This window comes from Gorilla gorilla, chromosome 18 (genome assembly GCF_029281585.2).
Source record: "Gorilla gorilla gorilla isolate KB3781 chromosome 18, NHGRI_mGorGor1-v2.1_pri, whole genome shotgun sequence".
Classification (NCBI taxonomy): Eukaryota; Metazoa; Chordata; class Mammalia; order Primates; family Hominidae; genus Gorilla; species Gorilla gorilla.
The window spans coordinates 107,943,928-107,964,551 of record NC_073242.2 but is presented as its reverse complement, the minus strand read 5'-3'; the positions used below and the strand labels follow the sequence as shown (position 1 = coordinate 107,964,551).

General features: G+C 44.0%; 1 protein-coding gene and 1 long non-coding RNA gene across 3 annotated transcripts in view; both read left to right on the top strand.

Annotated features, from left to right (window-relative positions):
• The window catches only part of LOC129527745 (uncharacterized), a 144,453-nt gene extending 131,894 nt beyond the window's left edge, over positions 1 to 12,559 (top strand). The window contains exon 3 of the long non-coding RNA XR_008672813.2: positions 12,232 to 12,559. This is a non-coding gene — a long non-coding RNA (uncharacterized lncRNA). The remainder of the gene's footprint in view (positions 1 to 12,231) is intronic.
• Positions 12,560 to 16,051: 3,492 nt separating this feature from the next.
• Positions 16,052 to 20,624, top strand: part of ADAMTS18 (ADAM metallopeptidase with thrombospondin type 1 motif 18) — a 152,370-nt gene continuing 147,797 nt past the window's right edge. The window contains exons 1-3 of one of the 2 annotated variants that reach the window (XM_019011598.4): positions 16,052 to 16,480; positions 16,581 to 16,668; positions 19,477 to 19,793. In XM_019011598.4, the coding sequence (XP_018867143.4) occupies positions 16,391 to 16,480; positions 16,581 to 16,668; positions 19,477 to 19,793 (495 nt within the window). In that variant the 5' untranslated portion in view covers positions 16,052 to 16,390. Of the gene's footprint in view, positions 16,481 to 16,580; positions 16,669 to 19,476; positions 19,794 to 20,624 lie in introns of those variants that run through there. The other variant, XM_019011599.4, reaches the window with a different exon arrangement.

Genomic DNA, 20,624 nt, shown 5'->3' with positions numbered 1-20,624 from the left:
CATGAACTGAGTCCAGACACCATCATTCAGGGCAAGCTTTACCCTCTGAAACTGGCACTGTGCCAGCCCGGAGCCAGGTGCCTCTCTTGGATCTGAGTCAAGTGCCCTGTGGCCACCTGTGAAGCACTCAGGTAGGATCCTGAAAGCCCCTCACCTCCAGCTGCCCGCTCGATCACTATTTCAGGTCCTGCCAGAGGACTCCCAGCTGGCTGGCCAGGGTCCAGCAGCTCAGGCTGGCTCCTTCCATCATCTGTGCTGCTGTAAGGAGGACAGGCAGGACCGTCAGGACATGAGAAAGCTATTGGACTCCCTTGTTTGCTTGCAGCTCACCTCAGAGAGGTATTGTTTACACATGATTACAGTGTTTATAGCTTATTATCTCAGGACTAGTGGCTGCAGAAAGAAACACGAGGGCCAGACAATCAACAGTGAGATCCAGGTTTTGATATTAAACAAAACAAAATAATAGGACATTTTTGTTGGGGAAGTGGGGTGGAATGGAAGAAGATCAACTGTACAGAGAGGGGCATTTATAACATGTCCTTAAAGCTGATGAGCTCACTGGTTTTAAGCTAATTCTTCAAAGTGGGCCTCAGGGGCAACTCAGAGGGCAGGCAGGTGATGTGCTGTTTGCCCAAAGGGCATGCGTTTGAGTCCATGCATGTCTAGTTGAATTGAAAGCAGAGGATTTGTGCTTGTTTTATCCAACATTTAGAGGTGCCTGGTGTGGTGGCCATGAAGATGTGCCTCATAAACATTCAACTACGGGATGGGTAATTGACCAAGGGCACAGGCCACACTTCTAGTGGGTGGCCCCTAGCCAGTGAGCAGTGAGTGTGTGTAGCAGAGTTACTAAGGCAGACTCATTTCTTATTACTTTTTTTTTTGAAATGGATTCTCATTCTGTTGCCCAGGCTGGAGTGCAGTGATCCAATCTCGGCTCACTGCAACCTCTGCCTCCTGGGTTCAAGTGATTCTCCTGCCTCAGCTTCCTGAGTAGCTGGGATTACAGGTGCCTGTCACCATGCTCAGCTAATTTTTTGTATTTTTAGTAGAGACAGGGTTTTACCACATTGGACAGGCTGGTCTCAAATTTCTGACCTCAAGTGATCTGCCCACCCCTGCCTCCCAAAGTGCTAGGATTACAGGCATGAGCCACTGCATCCAGCCAGGCAGACACATTTCTAGGAGACACGGGACTCCTCTAATGGCTGACTGTGGCTTCGGTCCTTTTCTGTGGCTTCTAGAACCTTCCTTCTACTGCACGGATGTCTAAGTTGAGTTAGAAGTCTAAGTGTAAGTTGAGTCTAAGTCTATGGCTCAGTGTACCCATTTCCATTTTTTCCCTCTCTCCTTCACTTGGGGTCATGACCACCCACATTATGATCTGACGAGTTCCCCAGCCTTTCCAGCTCCTTCCCTACTTCTTCTTGTAGACATTTTCCCTAAGATCCTTGCATGTTTAATCCTGGTAATATGAGAGGGCACAGAACATTCTTTACTTGTGTGAAGATATAGAAACATTTACTGAAAAGAGGTGGATAGAGATTCTAAGAAATTATTTTGTCAATTGATCCAGGGTCTCATCAACATCATCTACCAGGATTCTTGCTCTGTTTTCTTCCATTCATCAAGTTTGCCTCTGTCCAACATACACATGCTCACTCTCCTGCAGAGGGTCTTCAAGAAAGTTTCATCATCTCTGGGGAATAATTTGGCTTCTAAATCCCCTGCGATCATGGCTGCTTTTTAAACTTCCTTATCACTCACCTCAAGTGACAATCTGGCATCTCTAAATCAGCTACAGTGTTGGGGTCATTAAATACACCAAACAAGATAGCTTAAATAATCTTTTTAACAGCCCTATGACACAGATAGTATGATTCCCAGTTGCTTTTAAGCTGGCAGGCAATTGTGTATAGTGGTTATGAATCAAGGAAACATAAATCAAATGTTGTGTTGCCTTGGGAAAGTTACCCAATCATTCTGAGCTTACTCTCTACCATTTGTTTAAAAAGGAAGAGTGAGGGGAGAAGTAGACAGTAACACTGTAGGGTGACTGTAAAGATTATATAAATTAATACTGTATATGTGGAGTTGATGTAGGAGGCTACATCCTTTAATGCTTACCAGGTATTTACTATAATTATCACAAAAATAATTACAGTAAGAAAACATGGGTGGGCATGGTGGCTCATGCATGTAATCACAGCACTTTGGGAGGCCGAGGCAGGCCAGTCACTTGAGGCCAGAGTTTGAGAGCAGCATGGCCAACATGGTGAAACCCTGTCTCCACCAAAAATACAAAAATCAGCTGGGTATTATGATGCATGCTTGTAATCCCAGCTACTTGGGTGGCTGAGGCACAAGAATTGCTTGCACCCAGGAGGTGGAGGTTGCAGTGAGCTGAGATCACACTACTGCATTCCAGCCTGGGCAACACAGCAAGAGTTGAACATTCTCAAATGTCTTGGAGAGGGGGAAAAAAAAACCAGGCACAAGGTATTTCCATCCCTTAGCACAAGATGTGACACATACATAGTACTTAATATTTGCGAAATGAAAAACCTTAAGTATTAAAGTTTCTCAATATTGGCATAATTGACACTTTGGACCAAATAACTTTTTCTTGTGGGGGGGGGGGGTTCTGTCCTGTGAAGTGCAGAAGGTTGAGCAGCATCCTTGACCTCTGCACACGATATCCCAACAACAACCCCCAGCCTAGTTGTGATCATCAATAATGTCTCCAGACATTGCCATATGTTCCCTGGGTGGAGAATGTCCCCAGTAAAGAACCACCATTAAAGATAGTGTGTTCATAGCTCCTGGATCTCAGAGTCTTGAAGTCCAGCAGAGAAGTCATTCTACTTTATTTTAATTTTTGCTTTAATTTTCTATGTCCTATGACAGAGTTCGAAAAGCCCTATGGATGTTCAAAGAGCACAAGGAAGGTTTATAAATCCATACTGGAGAAGTTAGGAATGGTTTGGAAGGCTTCCCATGAAGAAATCTGAGCTCAGGCTGATGCCAAATTGAGTGCTTCTCAAATTATGACCTATAGAATTGACCTTTCATTGGTTACATTTATAAATAGACCCACTGGGTCAATCTGAACCCATTTTGAGAAGACTGGGCTTGGTTTCACTCCAGCTCCATGGTGGAGAGAATGCATTCCAGCTTTCACATTTTAGAAATTGACAACAACAGCAATTTTTTGTGTTAAGCTGAAGCTGATGATTAACGTTTCTGCCTTCTCAGGGAAATGACACCCTTCATAGCCATGAAGTAATTCATCTCTTCTCAGCTGCTGGTCACTTGGGGGAACTGGGCAAGCAGAATGGGGGGCTGAGATGCCCTCTGTCAGTTATTCTGTTCTACTGAGGAATGAGCCAAGGAATTAACAATGTTTTATTTCTTCAGAGCACATTAATAAGTTATTTGATATGCTCAGATAGGTCTGGAACTGAATGGGATGGAGGCTAAATAGTTCTGCACATAAAATAGGGAAAAGGGAGAGGAAGGGGAGTCTCTGGGGAATACAGAGACTCAGGAAACATGGTGGGTGGTCAGTTGACTTGTAAGAAACGGGATATCTAATACTCATTTTAAGTTGGTTTCCACCTGTGTGATGTAAACCTCATTCTATGATGGGGATGGTTGCCCAACATCATGAATGCACTTAATGCCACTGAATTCTACACTTTCAAATGGCTAAGATGGTCAATTTTATGTGATGTGTATTTTACCACAATAAAATAAAACCAGTGTGAGTTTTCAAAATTTAACAACAGCCAAACACATGTGTGCATGCACACACATACGTGCATGCCTTCCTTGAGTGGTTTGGGACAAACTAAAGGAGCTACCTTCTATGTCTGGGTTGATGTAGGACAGAGGAAAGAACAGTGGAAAGTTAGGGTGGGTGAACATGAGGAAGCAGATCCCTAGGACGTCACTCAAGTCCTGGCAAGGATGCTAGACTTCCTACACTATATGGGATTGGGGATCACATTGATGGTGTTCACATTTCAAGGGACAGGATGAACTCAGCTGTCATCTGGCTTATATAGAAGGGTTAAAAAAAAAAAAGATTCAGCTGAGATGGGAGAATCGTCTAAACCTTGGAGGTTCAGGCCACAGTGAGCCAAGATTGCATCACCACACTCCAGCCTGGGCAACTGGAGTGGGACCCTGTCTTAAAAAACAAACAAACAAAAAAAGAAACAAAACATGAGATTCAAGGAGACTGCATTCTGTGCTCTAGCCTGGAGTTTATCAACAATCATTTACATATTTATATTACCTGTCTCAGAGGGCTGTTGTAAGGGTCAAAGGAGTTAGCTATTCCAATTTAATACATACCAACTTATATTACTCCATGCTACCTTTTCACATACTATTAATGGTTTATTTTACATTGTGTTACATCCCTTTGATGGTTGTTGGCTTTGATTTTTGCTCTCTAAGGTTTTTTTTCCTTCGTAAATTTTCTCCTCCCCCTGGCATGTCTTGATTTCTGCTTCCTTTAACTCCTTTTCCCTAGAATTTAAGCATATACATGGCATTTTGGGTCAGGCTTGTGACTGGCAACGGGGATAGCCCATGTGAACTGTGAAGGTACTTTTTTCCATGTAATTCTAACTATTAGGGATGACTTCCAAACCCATTTCCACTGAGATGTTTTCTGGTCAAGCCTTCAGGGATGTCTATACAGACATCTGTTGGCAGTTTCCTGGAGTACAAGGGGCTTCTCTTCCTACATTAGAGCACCTAGAAACCTGAAATGACTGCTGGCATGACTGGGGGTGGTTCACACCCACTGGTCCAATGCCTCAGGCTACCCAGTAAAGAACAGGGAGATGAACCTAGCATGTGTTTCTAGAATACAACAGACTCAGATCTAGTTTCATATTCTACCATTGCCTCTTATCCAAATTATGTCAGCTGGTAATTACTTCTTTGCACATTAGACAGTCTTGCTTTCATTTTCCAGATTAGAAAACTAATTTGATGCTTATTTTCCTTAAATGGTAATGTAAAATTTGGCCCCATTCCAGGGAAGCAATCAATTAATGAGAGTACGTTTAATCGTTATCACTACTCTTCATTTCTAAACCAAACTAGGGTCTCTCTCCCCTACAATGGAACTTTCTGAGATATAGTCATGCCTTGTCTTGCTTCTATTTTCCTGGTTCTACATTATCAATGAAAGTTAAGATACCCTTCATATGTAAAGCTGAATTCTAAATTGTAGTGCTTGTGAAAAGATAAGGCCTTCCAAATGTAACATATAGCAGGTGGAATCACCAGGTTTGTGAGGGATAGCATGCATAAAATTTTAATTAGAATAAAAAGCATTTAGGCAACAGGTATTTATCGGGCACCTAACATTTGCAAGGTATAAGACAAATCATACCTGGACTCCAAAACCATGCTCTTTTGACTTCACTGTTCTGTGTCTACACATGGATGAGGAATAAAGATGAAAAAAGAATCTGACAGACTTAGGTCATCATCCTGGCTCTGCCTCCTTGCTCTGTGACCTCAGCCAGTGATCTCACCTATCAATGAGCCCCAGTTTCCTTATCTATTAAAGTGGATGAGTAATAACCCCCTTATGGTGTTGGTGGAGGATTGAAGGATTGGGGACCCTATGGAACATGAGTCCCCATTTCCTTTCCCCATTATATGGTGCAGATGTTGCTACTGCTTATCATAGCTTAGTAGCCCCATGACAAAGGGACATCCAAATTTTTGCTAAGTGCATTACGTTACACTCCTTTAATGGATTATGTCCCAGCCATTAATGATAACTGTTCAGATCTGCAACATATTCCATATATAGTACTAGTCAAGGTAGAACACAAAAGTATACACAATGCATTCTCAACTATGTAAAACAATGTTTACAGAAGGAAGATATACCACATCATGTTCACTCTGGTTATTTCTGAGGGGTGGATGAATGGCTGCGGAGTTACTTTTTTTTTTTTTAAGAGACAGAGGCTGGGGGCGGTGGCTCACTCCTATAATCCCAGCACTTTAGGAGGCCGAGGCGGGCAGATCACCTGAGGTCAGGAGTTCCAGACCAGCCTGACCAACATGGAGAAATCCTGTCTCTACTAAAAATACAAAATTAGCTGGGCATGGTGGTGCATGCCTGTAATCCTAGATACTCGGGAGACTGAGGCAGGAGAATTGCTTGAACCCGAGAGATGGAGGTTGCACTGAGCCAAGATTGCGCCATGGCACTCCATCCTGGGCAACAAGAGTGAAACTCCATCTCAATTTAAAAAAAGAGACAGGTTCTCACTATGCTGCCCAGGCTGGTCTCAAACTCCTGGGCTCAAGGGATCCTCCTGCCTTGGCCTCCCACAGTGGTAGGATTACAGGCATGAGCCACAGCACCTGAGCCATTCTTATTCTCTCATACTTTTCTGTGTTTTTCAATGTTTTCAAGAAGAGCTTGTATGGATTTTGTCATAAAAAGCAAATATTTATTACTATTTTAAGTGAAGAAATATCTAAAATCCTTCTATATTAAGCCTACTAGTCGATTCGATAGTGTATGAGACAATTTATTTGTTTTTAGGGGTGGAGTAGGAGAAAGTTGCTTTTGTTTCCTCTTTATTCTCTTTTTGTCTTCTTTATGTGCTTCTAAACAAAATAAACATTTCATAATTAAAGCAGTATGCTCAAAGCTGTGTGTTTGTGAGAGATCTTTCATTTACTATACAGTTAACTCACTGGGCAAAGCAATATTTAGGCAATTCTGAAGTGTTTCTTTATGTTAGAGAGGGTAAGGGGGAGGGAGGCATTTCAATTGTAATGATTTTCCTCTATGTCATTTAGCAATTTTCCAGGGCTATTTCATTACGGCCATGCTGGGCCATTTGAGGTACCTGCTCTCTAATCAGCCCTGGCTGACTTCCAGTCAGCCTGGGCGGAAACTCACTAGGCACAGGGTTTAATTGGGGCCACCCACCGTGGAAGCGCTTCTCCCCTTTGTCCAGAGAGATGGAAGCTCTTAATGTAGTACACATAAAAACATCCAATAGTGCAGAGCAGGCACAAGCAGGCTCTGATGTCCCAAGGCTGCTGTTATGTCCCAGTTCAATGTTAGCTTTTCAGACTTTTCCAAAGGGCTCCTCTCCTCTCAGGGACAATGTAAAATGCGAGACACTCCATCCAATCACAGGGGACGGTGGGACCCTGCAGAAAGAGAGCAATATAAAGTACTAGGTTGCTCTCTGGACACAACCCTTATGTTTGCAACCTCTCTAAATAGATCCCAGACTGCTTTAAAAATAAGACACATGTCCCTCCCCACTCCATCTCTTCTACTATTCTCCCTCTGGCACCTTGGATTCCTTAAATTAATTCCTTGTAAAAGCCAGTTGAGTTCCAATAATTAGTTTTAAATGATCTGCCTCTTGAAATTGTGCTTTGCAGTCTTGTGGAAACACCAGTCTCACGCATGGTGGGGGCCAAGTCACTACGCAGCTCTTGGAAACAAATTGCCTGTGTAATAGGGTGCAGCCTCACACAGCACTCTCAGCAGGATGGTGACTGCGTAACTGGGTAGACAGGGTGTCCAGAGGCCAGATCGTGGTGGGTGTTTCGGGTGATGCAGAAAGTCAAGGGAGCTGCAACCTGTTTGTGTGCTTATAATGGGAAATGTTTAATTTGGATGTGAATGCAGCATCTGCAAGCCTCCTATTAGCTGTGCTTCATGGGATCCCATACCCAGCATCCTAGGAGTAAACAGTGTACTTGCTCTGCTCCACCCCCACCACATCGGGCAGAGGGATAAAGGAGACAGAGAGAATGGTAACAAGGCTACTACTTAACAAATGCTTAATGTGGCATTTCACCTGATGATCATGATCCCCACATCCATGTGAGACAGCACTATTATTTTCACCATCATGTAGACAGGGAAACTGAAGGTTACTGAGGGCAGGGGACTCTCCGAGTGCATCGTGTTACTGTCAAGTTTCTGTGTGACTCTACCACAGCATTTCTCAGACATTAATGTGTGCACGCAGTCACCTGGGGGTCTGGCTACAATGCAGGAAGCAGTAGGTCACCTGAGACTTTGCATATCTAATGTGCTCCCAGGTGACGCTGCTGTTGCTGGTCTGGGGACTACATGCTGATCAGAGAGAGGCTAGATGATGGTTGGTTCTCATTTGGCTGGCTCTTATATTCACCTGGAGCCAGAGGGCTTTAAAAAGAATTCCAATGTGCATTCAGACCCATTAACTCAGTATCTCCGGGGGCAGGACTTGCTCAATGAGCACCAAGGTTGAGAAGATCTGCTAAGGTGGGGAATTGTATGGCTAAATAGGTGAGGGTAAGTCTCAAGGCACTTCGACTTATTTGAACAACAACAATAATGTACAGTTTAGTTTAAAAGGGAAGGAGAAAAAGAAACCACTGTGTATTGGAGCGTGAGAGATGGAATGAAAATGTGGAAAAAACTGGGGAATGAGGGAAGGAATAAAAACAAATAAAATCTCTGGACATAGCTGACAGGCAGGTATGGAACCTACTTGGTCATGGAAGTTCTCCCTTATGGGGTGCAGGAATAGTAGTAAGATTCCATAGTTGGCGTTGGCTTAGGGGGTGGTTCAAAGTGCCTGTTTCAACAGCCTGGATTGTTTTCCTTCTGCGCAATGAGGTTTCAATTTAACATACTATCAAGCATGTATGTGCTAGCCCTTGGTATTAGAAACAAAGATGACAATGACATCTCCCTGCTCTAAACAGCTGACACAGCAGCATTAGTTGGGTTGGTGGTCATGGCCTCTATTGTACTGTCTCATTTTTATGACGGAGACCATGGGGGAATGGTGGGTTATTATGGGGACACTTGGAGGTGTGCTTAATGCAGCCTAGCTCAGCCAGGGCGGTCAGGGAAGTCTGCCTGGATGAGACAATTCCTTTTTTGAGTCTTTAAGGGTGGCAGATGCTAGTGGTCAGAAATAAGGTAATTGCAACGAGTATGGAGAGGAACAGAGTCATTGAGAAAGCATGATTAGGTGACTCCGTACACCCCCCATATCGTAGGATGCCTCCCAAGCTTCCCAGTTTGGGATTCTGGGCATATGGAGAATAGCCAATGACCTATGCTTGGTGCCTTATCAAGTTTAAGGTGCCTCCGAATTCATTTAGTTAAAAATGCTCTGTAAGTGGTAGGAAATAAGTGTCTAGAGCTTGGGACAGAAATTTAGGCTGAAATAATAGACCTGGGACTCATCAGCAGATCAGATGGGCCCTGATTGCTCAGGAAAAGAGGAGATTACCTTGTGAGAAAAAATGAAGGATAAGGACCAAAGTCTGAAGCCCAATATTTAAGAGACAAAAAGGTCAAAAAAATTTATCAGTAAAAATTAAAAAAAAAGAGGCGTGGGGGGAACTCAGAAAAACATGACAAAGTAATGACCTGGAAGCTATGGAGGTAAGAGGGTTTCAAAAAAGAGGCAGTGGTCATTAGTTTCAAACGCTACAACGATTTAAAGATTAGCATGGCTTCTCTTTCTCTAGCATTTTTAATGGTTCTCTCTGAGTGAAAGGAGAAAGGTCTACATCTCTCTATTTCTATTCATTTATTCATAAACTTTATTGCACTTTTATTTAGAAGAACATGTGACTGGGGACAGAAGCCAGATTGCAGGTTGTTGAGAATGAATGTTAATTGACAAAGGATATAATGTACTTATCTTCACCTTCACAGCCAAGCCTTTTGAAAGAGCCCCCGGAGACAGTGTGAGTACATGGAAAGGATGCATGTAAATGGAAGAAAAAAGCAGAATTGGTAGCTTAGAAATTGTAATGCAGTTCATAGAAGTAGGTGGAATGAATCTTTGCTCCTGTTTAGTTCCCCAATCTAAGATGAGAAAAGGCCTGGCTGGGTGCAGTAACTCATGCCTGTAATCCTAGCACTTTGGGAGGCTGAGACGAGCATATTGTCTGAGCTCAGAAGTTTGAGACCAGCCTGGGCAAAATGGTGAAACCTGGTCTCTACTAAAATGCAAAAAATCAGCTGGGCTTGGTGGCGGGTGCCTGTAATCCCAGCTACTCAGGAGGCTGAGGCATGAGAATTGCTTGAACCTGGGAGGCAGAGGTTGCAGTGAGCTGAGATGGTGCCACTGCACTCCAACCTGGGAGGCAGAGGTTGCAGTGAGCTGAGATGGTGCCACTGCACTCCAACCTGGGTGACAGAGTTTTTGAAACTCTGTCTCAAAAAATAAAAAAAGAAAAGGGCTAAGGAGATTGCAACCCATGCTGGGCATGATGAATGGCTGTATCCTGCCTTGAGGTGAGCTAAAATGAAATCCAGTAGGTCTTAGGCTTCTTCATTCTGTCCCCACAAGACTTTATTAGCGCAGAGGGTTGCTCTTTTCCTAATTTGCATAGCTTCCAATTTTTGGTCACGTTTTTTGTGCCTATGCAAAAGGGAACATCATTTTCTAATGCTCACCCAGTCACTGTTTCTGGGAATTGCAATTCTGGAATCAAATGGGCAATATCAGGGCTCAGACTGAAGTATTCACCTCTACACAAGAGTTCACAGCCTTAGGAAGGGATTGGCTACAGGAATAAGAATCAAAGGAAAGTTAAGAAAGAGGAAGAACACTACCATTCATTGAGCAGTAGTGGTTGAGGATTTGCATTAGACACTTTACGTATGTTGCCTTATTCAATCCTCATGAAAATAAATAGATGTGAGGTAGGGATTGCTCACCTGTGTTAGAGATGGCCATGCTAAGACTTCATGTTTAACATCACATAGTAAAAGTACTCACAACTTTCATTGAAAGAAATAGAAATGCAACAGACTAATATAAAGGGGGAAATAGGGTTGGAGAAAGATTTCTTGGCTTAACTGGTGGTGATTTCAAGAATCAAAGGAGAAGAGACAGAAATATTGGCCTCAGACTGGAACTTGTGTATTTTCCTATTTCTTTTCTACTTTTATCTGTATTTTCTTTTTGCAGCTCAGGAGGACAGCCAACAACTCCAGGTTTAAATCCCTTTATTCTTTCTGCTATATTTTGCTTCCTCCATGAATAAGAAATGAGTCAAAAGCATCCAAAACCTTTAAGTCCTATTGACTAGGAGGTGTTGCTGGCATTCAAGAGCAAGTACTGTGGGTCATAATTCTTGGTTTGTGATAATATTTAGTTACATCAGAAATCCTGACCCATTTAATGGAAATACTTATAGGGATGCCCAAGAATGTGTATTTCTAACCATGTTCTGGGTGTTCTTGATTAGCAGTAGTACCCAATCCTTGCTGTTCCAGGACAAAGGCTTAGTGGGGCCAAGATGGTGTTAGAGATGAGAGTTTGAGAATCATTGGGGCAGACATCTGAGCTTGTTCATGATGGGCTCGTGATAGTGGAAAAGAAGGAGAAAATACTCCATGTAAACAAAAGTTATTTGCCCTTCTTAGGCAGCCTGATATTTTCCAGAGCTTTTACAAAGAATATATTCCACTGTTCACTGTGCAGAGAGGTCAGAACTTGGCCTCCAGTTCACTTGTGGAAATTAGTAGTCTAGTTCTAATTCTACCTCTTCAGCCTCTGGCAAGCATGCTACTTTTAATAGTAGGGCTTGGGAAACGACTAAAAATAGACCAAGGAAAGCAAGCCCATGCAGCCAGAGTACGAAGAAACAGAGAAAATGAGATGAGCAGAGAGAACCTTATCATATAGATAAGTCAGACAAGCACAGGTTTTAAAGGGAAGAAATGGATACCAACGTCCTCAGAAAGTTAAGTAGAAGAATAAATAGCAGGTGAAGGAGAAGAGTTGGTAATTGCTAAATTGTGTGTGATGATGGATCTATTTACTAAACTATTTAAACTAAGGGGTTCTGCTTCCTGTATTGTTGCTAATAAGTAAACAGAAGTTTGTTGCCTGTCCCTCATTTGAATTTCATTCTTTGTGTGGCAAAATAAACTCTTTATCTTTCTGGATGGTTATCTCTGGAGGGAAAACAGTTAGGACCTGCTGCTCTGTTCTCTTTCACCTCCTCTCTCTCGTCCCCATTGTTTTTGAGGTCTGGGTTGCTAACTGGACTGCATTTCTGAGACATTGACCAGAAAGTAGCCCTTAGGTCTTAGGCCTTCAAGGAGGTAAATCCATTTCCATCTCTCTCTTTTCCTTTTGGCTACTGTGTTGAAATAAGTTAAGCCTTGTGTTCTATTTTACCCTCTTCTAGGTTTAGATGTGTGACTATGGACATCTATCTCTTTGGACATCAAAATGTTTTCTACAAGAAAGTACCAGACACCTGTTCAGTAAGACCCAGCCCACTGTTTGATGCAGCTTTGAGCAGCTAGAGGAGGAAGAGTTTCCCTCTACTCGCTGACGGAAAAGGAGAGGAGCAAATAAGGAGTCAGTCAGTCATAGCTCAGAAAGTCAACCGCACCGGAAGAGGCAGTAAATGTTTCTTACTTTCCACGGAAGGGATGTTTGCATCTTCATGAATCCAGGGACAAAGGAAAGTGAGTGAGCAACGTGGTTTGCCATTTGTTTTTTGATCTGTGTAGGAGGAGGCAAGTATCTTAATGTTATTTAGCAAAAAAATAAATAAATAAATAAATAAAAATAAAAATAAAAAAATAAAAAAAGCTTATGTCAGTAGAAAAAGAAAATCAATGCCTAGAACTGTACCACTGATTTTAAAGGAAGAGAAAGGAGGAATATTTTTCGTGGTTAAGAGTGAAACACTGTGATCTCTCTATCTCAAATTTCCCCCCCATTCTTCCCTCCCTCCCTCCCTCCCTCCCTCTGCTCCTCTTACAAACATTTATGAATGTCTGTTACGTGGCATATTCTGGGCTACGTCTGACAGAATACAACACATCAGCGATGAGCTCTGCCCCCCATATCCCCATTAGTTTATTGCAAACTTCAGATAGCCATTGTAGTGTCCTAGATTTATCATTTTAAAATCAGGTAAGACTGACATTCCCAAGTAACTTAAAAGCTACTTTGCAGTTTACAACCCCAAGACTGGAGCATGGGCTCATGATTCTCTGTCACCATCTAGAGACAATTTATACATATTGCAGGGCCAGTTCCTGGAAAACTACGTATAAAATCATCCCAGAAGTTATGGCTTTGCAAGTATTTATCAGCCCTGAAAAAGAGACTAGACATCTACAAATGAATGGAACTGCAAGTTTTTATCTTCCAGGTCTAGAACTATGCAAGAAATGAGTCTCAGTTTCTGTGCCCAATCATGGAGGACTTGAATCTGTGGAGAGCAAAGATTGACTGGGGTATGGAAGAAGAGCTGTAAAATCAATTAAGGATAAACTACTTACATTAGGTTCAAGAGGAGCCCTCTAGACTCTCAAAAAAAACGGGCACTCAACAAAAAAATGTCACAGAATAGGACTGGGAATCTGTACTATTTATCCAGGTTCTCACCTAGGGGAATTTTACCCACCAGGAAACATTTGGAAATCTCACAACATTTTGTTGCATTTTGGGGGCTGCTACTGGCATTTAGTGAAGTAGAGGCCAGAGATGCTGCTAAACATCCTATGTTTATAATGTACAGGATGATAGCCCCTACCACAAATGATTATCCAGCCCAAATCTCAGTACTGCTGAGATTGAGAAATTCCACAATTGAGCATAGAGCATAGTTAAGGGTTGTTCTCCGAGACTTCAGCCCTGACCATGGCAAGTTAACCTATATTGTTAGCCCTAAAAGAGGAGGACCAGAAAAATATGGACAATTTCATGCAAATGTATCTTAATGGAGAGATACAAATCACGGCCATGGTTATTTTTAGCTGAGTGTGGACAAGCCCTTCACCCTCCAGGTTCCGTCGGTGTTCACCTGATGATGTCGCTGACAGTGCTGTCAATCCCAGTCTCCTGTTTTATTCAGTCCGTTGCTTGGTGATGTGACCTCCAGCAGTGTTTTACTGCATGTCTTTGATGTCCAGTTTCCTCTTGTGTCCAGTTCTTCATGGAATCATATAAAGCACTTAAGTCACTTGTGTCTGAATCACCCACAAGTGCTTACTACAAATGCATGCTTGGGCCCTACACCAAATCCATGGAGTCAGAATCACAGTGCTTCACGGCCTGGAAATCTGCATTTTTAAGCTAGCATTACAGGTGATTTTGACGTACATTCAAGTTTGACACAGGATGTATGAAATAACAGAAATACACCATCACTTCTTAAAGTCCACTTACAATGTGCTTTGAAAAATATATTCACTTACCCCTCAGGCTATCCTTTTGATGTAGCATGTTGATTCCTATTTTACAGTTTATAAAACAGAGGCCACAGAGCTTAACCAGATTAAGTAGGGAAACCCAAATGATTTGTTTAGCCCTGATGTTCTGCGAGGCCTAGCTTCATGTTCCTTAGGCAGACACATCACCTTCTCTGCCGCTACAGCCTGGGTTTACCTTTTCCCAGCTGCATTCCATAAAACCGACTATGTGTATTGAGCTATCACTTAACCGAGGCTTGACATAGACCTCATGTTAACTACTTCAGTACCCACAGGACTGAGCAGAGTAATACATCTACCTCCACTACCACTACCCTGGTCCAAGCAAGACACTGTCATTGTGCCCCTTCATGCCAGCAACAGCTGCCTGGTTTGTTTCTCTCTGACCCTGCCTCAGCGCATCCAATCCCTACACTCGCTCAAAAAATGATTCACATTTTTTTATTATTGGACATGATGTTGCCTCCTACACATACACAAACCCACATTCATTTAAATCTAATGGTTTCCAACATGCTTCGCCCCAGCTTACAAGGTCCAGCTGACCCAGCAACTGCTGTGTTTGCTTCTTCCTCTGGCCTGTAACACTTTTCACGTGGCAATCACTTAACTACCTTGAGACCTTCACTTATGCTGTGCCCCCTGTCCTAACATGCAAGATCCTACTCCCCTCTTCCCTTATAAAACCGATCCACTCTCTCTGGCCTTATTTTAAGTGTCGGCTCCTAACAGATGCCTTGCACGTGTATGTATGCGTGTGTGTGTGTATACACACACACACACACACACACACATCTTATCCCCCCCATCTAAATTGGATTCTGCTGCCATCTAATTTAGGAGACTATTCTTTTCCTTTTTAGTATTTGTGTTTATTTTGCTTCTATTACCGTTGTGGAGCTATCCAATCAGATTCGTTTCCACTGGCCCGTGAGACTGTATTTTGTTCACCTCTGCAAACAGGGATCAAAGGATCAAATAAATGTCTTCAGTAAATGAACAGGCACACAGCAAACTGGATGCACATTCCTGGTGATGGCGCGCGCTGTTTGTTATAACTGATTTCTGTGGGTTTGGGTATCTGGGGCCAAGATTCAATCTCGAAGAGTGGGAAGCACGGTCACGTCGAGAAGAGAGAGAGAGATCCGGGAGAAGAGGGAGGCCCCCGCGTGCCATGAGTTTTTACATGCTGCAGACAGTGACAGGCTCATTGTTCTGGTCCTCCCGGCTGCCTCAGATTTGCTGACTCTGGGAAGCTAGGTTAGCTTGTGCGCATCTGAGCCTCCTTTTCCTCATCTTTATCAAGGAATTAATAATTCCCACCTGAAAAGGTAGGGCCTGAGGCAAATGCGATACAGCAGGGGATAGCTCCCAGCACTTAGGAGGTGTTGAGGACGCTATCTTGACTCTTTGCCAGAAGAGTTGAAAATGAGAAGTCTGCACAGGCAGCGAAAAAGTCGCGCCACTCACCTGAGCCTTTCCTCTTCCGAACTCATCTCCCAGTGCGCTTAAATTACGTTTTCCAAGCCTGACCCTGGGCGCTCCCCTCCTTCTCACGGCGGTCGGTCCCTCCCTCCCTATCACTCCCACCCAGCCTCCCCGCCCCCTTCGCCCCCTCCCTCGGAGCTGGAGCCGGGAATCCCACGCCCTTGCACCAGCCCGGGGGCTCGGACGAGCCCGGGAGCCGCTGGTCGCCAATCACCGCGCGGTGGAGAGGCGGGCGCTCGGCTCCGGCGCGCTGGGGGAGCCAGCTGGCGCTGTCTTCCCCGTAGCCTCAGACGCTCACACCGACACAGACAGACGCACAGACGGGCGGGCAGACACCGACAGTCTCCCAACCGTTTGCGCTCCAGTCCCGGCCCAGGGAGCCCCCCGCACCCTCTGGGGTGCGGCAAACTGCAGCTCGGCAGGCCCGCGCCGGGAGAAGGGAGGGCGCGCAGGCGGCCGGAGGAGGGGAGGTCCCAGCGCGCCGGCGCTGCGATGTGAACGGCGGCGGCTCTCACCTGGAGCCGCACCTGGGGCGCCGAGCTCCGAGGCCGCGGAAAGAATGCGAGCCGCCCGTGCGCTCCGACTGCCGCGTCTGGCCACCCGCAGCCGCCGCGTCCGCACCTGACCATGGAGTGCGCCCTCCTGCTCGTGTATGCCCTCCCGGCTGCGGGTTCGGGCCCGCCGAGGGGCCTGGCGGGACTAGGGCGCGTGGCCAAGGCAGGTGCCGCCGAGCGGAGCTCCGAGAGCGGGTGGCAGGGGGCGCCCGACGCCAGCCCCGCCGCGCCCCTCACGCGCGATGTCACCTTTTCTCTTGCAGGCGCTCCAGCTGTGCTGCCTCTGCTGTGCGTCGGTCGCCGCGGCCTTAGCCAGTGACAGCAGCAGCGGCGCCAGCGGATTAAATGATGGTTCGTATTTAACCCCCACCCCCAAGAAGGGCCTTTCGCAGCACTTTGACCCTTCCTTCCCCCAAAAAGAGAAAAGATGGAAAAGCGCACCCCCTAACCTGGCAGGTGTGCGCTGTCTTGGAAATGGTTCCTGTTTGGAGAGGGGGGAAGGTTGGCAAGGACTGAACTTATCAAAAGAATCAACGCCCCGAGCTGCAAGTCACATAAAAGCAAATACTCTCCCTCCTTCACAGGTGGCTTGTTAAGAAGAACAAGAAAAAAAAAAAAAATCTTAACTGCAGTGAGAAATTCGAAGGGAAGTGGACATTAACTAAGGAATTACTTATTTCCTCCCTTTCCTAACTCTTGTTGGGGGAAGCGAATTCTTAGTGGGAGATGAAAGAATGTGAGCTTCTTTCCTCTCTCCATCTTTCCTCATTTTTCTCTCGACTTCTGTTCCTTTTCTATCTCTTCTTTTTTTTTCATTTCTGCTTCCCTTGTTTTACGGATGCCTAAGGCTGCTTTTAGAGAGAGGAAAGTAGGTGACTTGAGGTCTCTGAGTCCTTTATCATCTTTTCTGACGTTCCCCAGCCACAAACTTCCAGAAAATCCCTCACTTCTGTCATTTATTAACTTCCCAGTGGAGCCCAGAGGGATAATCCTTGTTTTGATTGTTTCCCATCAGCTACAGGAGAACAGCTGATTCCTGATGCACGGTGTCTAGGAAACCCTTACAGCTCAACCTGGATTCTTTAGAATTCTGTAGTTTTTAGTTTTGCAAGGTCATCTCCTTTTCTTGTCAGGGGAATGGGGAGTGGGGCAGGATGGAGTCATGGAGAAGGGATTCACCTTTTGTCCAAACAGAGAGGCTGCAGTTTCTAAAACCACCCCTCATTCTTATATCAGGATCAGATGGCTGGAGGCCACATCCGACCCAGCCACAACCTTGTAAGGACCTCACCCTTACTCAGCTCCTGAAGTGGTCAATTAGAGATCACTCTTTACAGGGGACACTGACTGCCCTTCCTCCATCAAGAACTGGATGTAACCAATAGCCTGTTATTCTCCCCTTGGAAACAAGCTGGTAGCAGGTGTCTGGGGCCTCTTGATGGCTGGTTCCATAGAAGGCTGGCTGGATAACGTTCCTACAGAGCCTTCCAAGTAAGAGCAGGCAGAGTTTCAGATGATTTGGGAGAAGAAGGTGAGACACAGACTTCCTGCGTATGTCAGGAATCTTTTTCATAGTTAAGTTTTAGTTTGACAGAAGGAGAAGGTAGACTTTCTCTAAGAAATTGCACATAATCAAGAACCACATCCCTTTAAAGCAATGTATCAGATTTTTAAGAGAAGAAAAATATTGTATGTCTGGCTCAGATTTTCAAGGTTAAGAGAAGGGAAAAACTTTTCCCCCCATTATTGTAAAATATGTATGTCAATTATACAGCATTTTTAGTTAAAGGAGGGAGTCAAGAAGAAAAATGGGAGTGGGAGGACATAAAGAATATAAAAATGAAAGCTGCCCAAGGAATAAGTCACAGATGGTTCATAAACAGAAGAAAATTATTGTCTGTTGGGGAGAATTCTTTTTTAATGTGAGCCTAATTAGGCCATCGCTCATTGATCTTTGCTTGCTACAGGGGCTCCGCTATTCCTTAGGTTTTTTTTTTTTTATTGGAGGAAGGGGAACGTTGTTGACTGTTTAGGGAAAAGAGAAATTTCTCTTCCTTTTCCTCCTCCAGTAACTGGGGACCCAAGTGACTAAAACATACCTCGCCATTATTCAACAGCTTTCTAAACACTTTCCAAAGTAGTTTCCCATTCTGTGCCTTGAAAGTGGAAATGCAGGCTGTTTTTTAATGCACAGAGGGCATATTCCAAATCATTTTGTGGGATGATGCTTTTCAGCTTCAATGTTTGGTGAAAGAAAACAGTGTGCTGGCTTTGCTTTTCAAATAGCAAATTGTATTTTAGCTCCTCCTCTTTGGAACATTCAGCAATTAGTGCTGCTCTAGGGAGCAGTGGTGAAGGTATTTTTAAACATGCCTTTCCAGGTGTCCCCTGATCTGCCACTCCCCCACCAACATGCCTGAGCAATTTTATACATCAGACTATATAGGAGGGTTCTGACAATTTTGAGGCATTTTTGTGCATGCACTGTATTTTATGCTTCCAATTAAATGGGATCATCCCTGTGAAAGCTCACAGTAAAATGCTAAGGGTGATATAAGTGCCGGAGTTTTCTTATCACACGTAAATAATATTGGAAAAATGAAAATGCTGTTGCTTGCTAATGATCTGAAATATCATCTGAAGCTACCCCACACTGTGAGTTAGGACTTGAAATGTAAACTCTGCCTCTGCCAAAATGCTCCCGATTCAGTTTAAGCACAGAGAAATTAACCTCCTTGAAGAAATTTCCCGATTTTGTAGTTTTATGTTTATTAACTTTATCTTCAAAAAAATTAAATTTTATATATATGAATGGTTCTGTGGCCAATATTATAAAAGGCCCAGACCATTAAACATCAAAAGAATGTTCTAAATCTCTCTCCAGACAATGAGAGGTGTTACATTTTTCCACAGACGTCCATGAAATTCATCAAAATTGTGCTTGGCTTTCGGGCACCTGTAGAAATGACTGTGGTAGAGTTAGTTGTAGAGACAGGTCTTCTGCTGCCTGTGCTGCTCTGAATTATATTTGATCTAGGTGCAAGGCAACAGGAACAAAGATATCTTTGAGCTTTGTGTTGCTCTTTGCCAGCTTGCTGGAAAGAGACCATTTGGAATTGTGGGCTCTGGGTGCTGACAGCTGAACTTTTCCCATTGCAGATTACGTCTTTGTCACGCCAGTAGAAGTAGACTCAGCCGGGTCATATATTTCACACGACATTTTGCACAACGGCAGGAAAAAGCGATCGGCGCAGAATGCCAGAAGCTCCCTGCACTACCGATTTTCAGCATTTGGACAGGAACTGCACTTAGAACTTAAGCCCTCGGCGATTTTGAGCAGTCACTTTATTGTCCAGGTACTTGGAAAAGATGGTGCTTCAGAGACTCAGAAACCCGAGGTGCAGCAATGCTTCTATCAGGGATTTATCAGAAATGACAGCTCCTCCTCTGTCGCTGTGTCTACGTGTGCTGGCTTGGTAAGTACACCCAAGTCTGAGTTGAGCTCCCTCTTTCGTGTTTTGTGTAACTTGAATGAACAGATGTCTGCAATATAAGTGCTCTTCCAGCCAACTCCACACATTCACACTGTCAGCCTTGATACTTCTAATATTCTCAATTGAATTAATCTAATCTGCTCCCAGAAAAAGAAAATATAATAGAACTTTAATTACCATTTAGAACAATCTTTTGATGTTTAATGGTCTGGGACTTTTCATTCTCCATGTTTGAGATGATCCCCAAGGAAATTAACTTGATGGATGCCATTCGCTTTGTAATGTCCCGGGAGACCAGGCATTCTATAAATCTAACAAGCTTCATGCGTCTACATGGCTTTGAAATGGGAAAACTGTATTTCAATGCGAAATTGCATTCATCAGCCCTGGTAAGATCAACCTTCACTTTGCTGAAGGGAGGCCTTTTGTCTTCTTTGAACTAATCTGTTGCTGGTGTCCTGCTCACATAAGACATCCTTTTAGAATGTGGTGTGCTGTGTTCCTGGGCTGGCAGGATTAAATGTGGCATCCAGGGAAGCAGAACCTTTTAAAAGCATTTGGGACCAGTGTTATTTCCTCCCTATGTAATCCTCATCTGCTGAGCACCAGGCCAAGAATATCAGTGTAAATGATGCTCTTCTCAGGATTCAATCAAATATACGAGGTGGTAAATGTTGTTCTGGGTTGATTTCATTCTGTGTTGTGATTGAGAAGTGTCTTGAATTGACAGAAGAGTTTGTGTGTGTTGAGACACATGGCGATTGTGCTCTGGCATGGCCAGAAGAAGGAAAATGTGAGAAAGCCCAAGTGAGG